The following is a 6000-nucleotide window of genomic DNA, read 5'->3' on the forward strand; positions in this document are numbered from 1 at the left end:
TACAAACAGCTGACTGACAACAGGGAGTTATCAAACTAAACTGTCCTGAAATATTTAAATGGCTTTATAATCATTTTTTTCACATATTTAACGATCTACTTTGAAGCATTTGTGACAAAATGGTTCAATTTCAGGACGTCATCCTGATCCAAAGCAGCCTGGAGCTTTGTATGATACCCTGGAAAGAAGACAGGAAGAAAAGACTTAGTTCATTCTTGTTTATTGATTATAGAAACCTTCAGTTTGTTCACACATCCCATCAGTAAAGTCTGTTAAATGACTCTTGTTACAATGATTTCACGTACAGATTCATTTTCATCCACACAATCAGTTTGTTTGAGCAGAATCTCAGCGATGTAACAGAGAATAATGATTTCCTTATTGATTATGATCATGATAATTACAGTTTCATTAAACATCTTAGTATCTCGTTTGTACGTCGATCTGGACGACAACATTTAGTCTGCCCAACAAATAAATGTGATTCTAGATATCTTTACAAAAAGTGGTGAGAACAGAATATCTATGATAAGAAATAAATCACTAGACCTTCCTTTAAGACCCGTGCAGTGGAAGAGAAACAACAACACACACACACACACACACACATATATATATATACAAATATTCATCAAACATTTAGAGCACAGAGAAGTTTACATTTTCATGCAGAGAAATATCAGTTCAGGTGAACAAAGATCATCATGAGCAGTGAAACAGACACAGGAAGGAGCGCCACCTGAAGACACTCACACATTTACAGAACAACTCATGAGAAGATGTCAAAGCAAAGAGTGTAGAAGCAAAGAGACACAACTCTGATGCCTTTATGACAAAAGCCGCTGCCGGCATTTTGGACTGAAAACACTTCTTATATGCATATTTTATAGTTCAACACCGGCCGTTTTGGTAGAATTTGACAATAGAATAGAAATAATGTAGTTTTACTTATGTACATCACTTTGTAGGCGGACGTTTTACTGGCTTCTGGTAGTCGCTTTCAGTTCAAAATGAGGGAAGTGTAGCTCTGCTGCTGGGCGCTGACGTTACAATGGAACAAACAATTAACTTTCACTTCTTGGTAATAAACATTCTTTGGTCAAAGTAGAGCCCGTAATGTTTGATTGACAGCTGATCTCTGTGCAGTGAAGACATGACACAACAATGATGGACACCAGATAAGTCTAAGAGTTAAAACACAGAATTGAACCCTTAAATGACTTCTGTCTATTTCAGTTTACACAACTCAGCAGTTGCATCATAATAAGGCAGACAAAGGCCAGCATAGAGAGGCTCAGTGAATGTGGTCTGGACCCTGCTGAGGAGAGTCATGGTTTCAGAGACGCTGTAGAAGGACAGAATACCTGCACTGTGATCCAGGTACACTCCTACTCTGGAGGACAGAGGACCTGAGACGGGAGTTTTGACTTTGTTGTACAAAAATATATTTTGGTTACAATCTAACGCCCAAGATTTGTCATTGAATCCAAACCCACATTCATTCCACCCCCCTGCTCTCCTTATACTCTTGTATGCGACTGCTACATTAACTCCTGTCCCTCTCCTCTTCACCTCCCAGTAACAACGTCCAGTCAGACTCTCTCTACTCAGGACCTGAAAACATCCAGTGAATCTGTCTGGGTGACTAGAATAAGACTGTTGTTGTGGCATTAATATTGTTTTTCTGTTCCCCTCAGATAATAACAGATGTGGGTATGCTGTGTTTGGATCCAGTGTGATTTCTCGTGAATATTGTAAGAATCCAGCTCTGGTCTTGGGCTCTGGTTGTGGCAGTAACACATCCACTTCAGTCACTGTCTGTGAGACGTTTGTCCATTTCTCTCTCAGAACGTCCTGTAGTTTATCTCTGACTTCTGACACAGCCGCCGTCACGTCCTCAAAGTAGCTCAGAGGACGGATATTGATGCTGGATGAGTGTGTAGATTCACTGAGCGGTGACAGTGAGGGGTAGTTGAGTAGAAACTGGTTGTGATCCTCTGTGTGTGACAGCAGCTTCAGCTGAGCGTCTCTCCTCTTCAGCTCAGTGATCTCCTGCTCCAGCTTCTCCTGAAGCTCTTTGACTCGACTCACTTCACTTTTCTGCTGGGATCTGACCTGCTGCTTCACATCACAGCTTCTTTTCTCCATGAGACGGATCAGCTCGGTGAAGATCTTCTCACTGTCCTCCACTGCTTTATCAGCAGAGCGATTGACAGCCTCCACCTCCTGTTGGAGCAGCTTCACATCTTTCTCTCTGTCCTGGATCGTCTGCTGGATGTTGAGTCGACTCACCTCCAGCTCTCTCTGCCTCTCGGTCCTTTCTGCTGCAGCTGAGACGGTGTCGTGGTCTTTATGTTCATCCATTAAGCAGAGATAACAGATACACTGCTGATCGGTACGACAGAAAATCTTCATCACCTCATCGTGACGAGAGCAGATGTTCTCCTGGAGCTTCTTGGAGGGCTCCACCAGCTTGTGTTTCTTTAATGGAGCCACATCATAATGAGGCTGGAGGTGTTTCTCACAGTAAGAGACCAGACACACCAGACAGGACTTGAAGGCTTTCAGTTTCCTCCCAGTGCAGACATCACAGGCCACATCTTCAGATCCAGCATAGCAGTGATCAGCAGGAGCAGCTTGGAGTCCAGTCTTCTTCAGTTTCTCCACTAAATCTGCTAACATGGTGTTTTTCATCAGGACAGGCCTCGGTGTGAAGGTCTGCCTACACTGAGGGCAGCTGTAGATCTTCTTCTCATCATCTCCATCCCAGTAGCTTTTAATACAGTTCATGCAGTAGCTGTGTCCACAGGAAGTAGTCACCGGATCCCTCAGTAGATCCAGACAGATCGAACAAGAGAAGGTTTCCTTCTCCACCTGAACTCCTTTCTGCGCCATTTCACCTCTCAGTAGTAGCAACGACTGTCTGAGTTTCATTTCCTGAGAACCAACACTTATCTTAGTTACACCCACCTTCAAACTGTTGATCTAAAGGGGAAGGAACAAGGACATAAATGGACCGAGTGGAACTGTCTGTGTTTGAGAGCAGGAAGAGGAGGGAGGAGTTATTAAGCTGATTCATTCCAGGACATGGAGCAGCACGACTGACCACGTCCCAAATCACATACTTTGCCCTTTTACTTTTAGTACACAGCAGCTGCCCTTACAAAGTACGTACTGTTACATGCAGTATACATACAATATATCTGCTTTGCAGAGGATTGTAGGTCAAAACAGCCAGAAAAGCATGCTGGCTTTCATACTATAAAATGTGACCAGATGTAGCAGGACATCCTGGTATTTTTGGCATACTGCATTTGACATACTATGTATTGGGACATAAGACATTTGTTTTCTTGCATACTAAGTAGTATGGTAGTATGGGTATTGGAACGCAACAGTTTTTTTTTACCTCTTCATTTTTTAAGGGTACTTTTTAAAAGCTTTTAACCTGAGAAAAACGTGAAAACCAAATAAAGGAGCGTGGTCACTTCAGGATCAAACTTCACCCCCATGCCTTCATGGTAGAATGACAACCAATAAAGCAGTAACACTGACAGAGATAGCGCTGGGTAAAGTTCAGAGATTGCCGTTAACTTCTAGTCACAGGTGACATGAGAACTTCTTCTTTTTTTTTTATTTAATGTTAAAGGAATACATACACATACTTGTAAAAGTCACATACAGACAGCAACAACAACATATATAAAACAAAAAAAGAAAACATAAAAAGAAAAATAATAAATAAAAGTACTACCCGTTGTAATAGTGCAGTGTCAAGAGATAAGTTAATATTCATATACATACATATTCATGTTTATATACATACATCCAACCTCATATATAGATATATATACACATACAGTATATACATATGTCTATATCCACACGCGCGTACATATAGATATCCACTTAGACACATTTGCTTTCACAGTTATCTATTCTATTTTACAGACAAAAAGAGGGACATATTTACATCCCTTTAGTTGACCTTTTATCGACATTATTTATTTATAAATTTTGTTTAACTCCAATCCTCACCCTGACTCAAAGTATCCCACCCACGCTCAAAAATTATATTCTGTTCTTTATTTCTATTAACATCACTCTCAAGAACCCACTGATGTTTCAAAAACATTTTGAAACGTTCAGTGTTTAACTGCTGTCTTTTTATAGCTTTAAATATAAATGCTTTCCCCATCATCATAATGATGATGTTGTTCAGGTATTTTCCTTTTTCATCATCCCTTAAATCACCAAACATTATAGATAAAGGACAACTATAGAAATTTGATTTGTAGACTGAGATCCACTTTTCAACTTTAATCCAAAATAATGCAACTTCCTTACAATACCAAAATAAATGAATGTCTGACTCCTCTTCCTCCTCACACAATCTACATATGTCACATAGTTGGATGCCCCATTTTTTTTGCATTCTCTTAGTAGGCAAGAATTTGTAGATTAGTTTTAGTTGTAAAATTCTAATGGAGACATCAAAAGAAGTTTAAATACATGCATATACTTTCCTCCATGGGATACATTTGTCTAACAAATCCTCCCATTTTTGACTGGATAGCTACTGGTGCAGCAGAAATGTGTTTAAGTTGCATGTATAACTGATATATTTTCTTGTTTATTTTTCTCTTATTCATCCATGTTGTGTCCTTAATGTAGGGGCAACATGTCATTTGTTTTGTACATAATAATAGCTTCCTTTTCCAGATCTGAGGTATAGCTGCACAGAGTTGATTATATGTAAAAAGGTCACAAACATTACCATATACTTTTTTAAATTCATCACAAGACTTGATTTTGCCCCCACTATTCAAGAGGTCATTTATAAATAATATTCCTTTTTCAAACATTGATTCAATAAAGATAGGGTGATCATTAATCAAAATATTTCTATTATACCACAACACTTGGCTCTGGATTTCATAACTTCACTCTGGTTGATGATATTGGTATTGAAACCAACTGACTATGGCCTCGTCCAAAAAGCCTGATAAGTATGGAAATGACTTTCTCTTTAATATAGTGAACTGAAAAGCAGTTAACTGGAGGTAAGGATAGAGTTCTTTGTGGAACAGAAGATGAGCAGACCTCAATAATTTTGCTGAAAACCACTGCAGATTAAGATACATTTTGGTATAAGGGATGCTTTTAGTGCAAAGTTGAGTGCCTTAAGGTTTAACAATTTAAGTCCACCGTGTTTGTAATCATTATATAGATAAGCTCTTTTAATTTTGTCAGGCTTCCCACCTCATAGAAAGTTGAACACATTTTGCTCATGTTTTTTAAACAGCTTCTCTCCTGGGGTAGGTAATGACATGAGGATATAGATAAACTGAGGAATCACTAAGGAATTTATCACGGTTATTTTTCCATCCATCCATCCATCTTCAACCGCTTATCCGGGATCGGGTCGCGGGGGCAACAGCTCCAGCAGGGGACCCCAAACTTCCCTTTCCCGGGCCACATTAACCAGCTCTGACTGGGGGATCCCGAGGCGTTCCCAGGCCAGAGTAGAGATATAATCTCTCCATCTAGTCCTGGGTCTTCCCCGTGGTCTCCTCCCAGCTGGTCGTGCCTGGAACACCTCCCAAGGGAGGCGCCCAGGAGGCATCCGTGCTAGATGCCCGAACCACCTCAACTGGCTCCTTTCGACGCAAAGGAGCAAGGACTCTACTCTGAGTCCCTCACGGATGACTGAGCTTCTTACCCTATCTCTAAGGGAGACGCCAGCCACCCTCCTGAGGAAACCCATTTCGGCCGCTTGCACCCGCGACCTCGTTCTTTCGGTCATGACCCAACCCTCATGACCATAGGTGAGAGTAGGAACGAAGATTGAACGGTAGATCGAGAGCTTTGCCTTCCGGCTCAGCTCTCTTTTCGTCACAACGGTGCGGTAAAGCGAATGCAATACCGCCCCTGCTGCTCCGATTCTCCGACCAATCTCACGTTCCATCGTCCCCTCACTCGCGAACAAGACCCCGAGAT

General features: G+C 41.0%; 1 protein-coding gene across 1 annotated transcript; it reads right to left on the reverse strand.

Annotated features, from left to right (window-relative positions):
- Positions 1 to 203: 203 nt before the first annotated feature.
- Positions 204 to 2919, reverse strand: LOC141776490 (tripartite motif-containing protein 16-like). The gene has a single exon (XM_074650104.1). The coding sequence runs from the start codon at positions 2893 to 2895 to the stop codon at positions 1228 to 1230; it is 1668 nt and encodes a 555-aa protein (XP_074506205.1). The 5' UTR covers positions 2896 to 2919; the 3' UTR covers positions 204 to 1227.
- Positions 2920 to 6000: the final 3081 nt, after the last annotated feature.

Source organism: Sebastes fasciatus, chromosome 11 (assembly GCF_043250625.1).
Source record: "Sebastes fasciatus isolate fSebFas1 chromosome 11, fSebFas1.pri, whole genome shotgun sequence".
NCBI lineage: Eukaryota > Metazoa > Chordata > Actinopteri > Perciformes > Sebastidae > Sebastes > Sebastes fasciatus.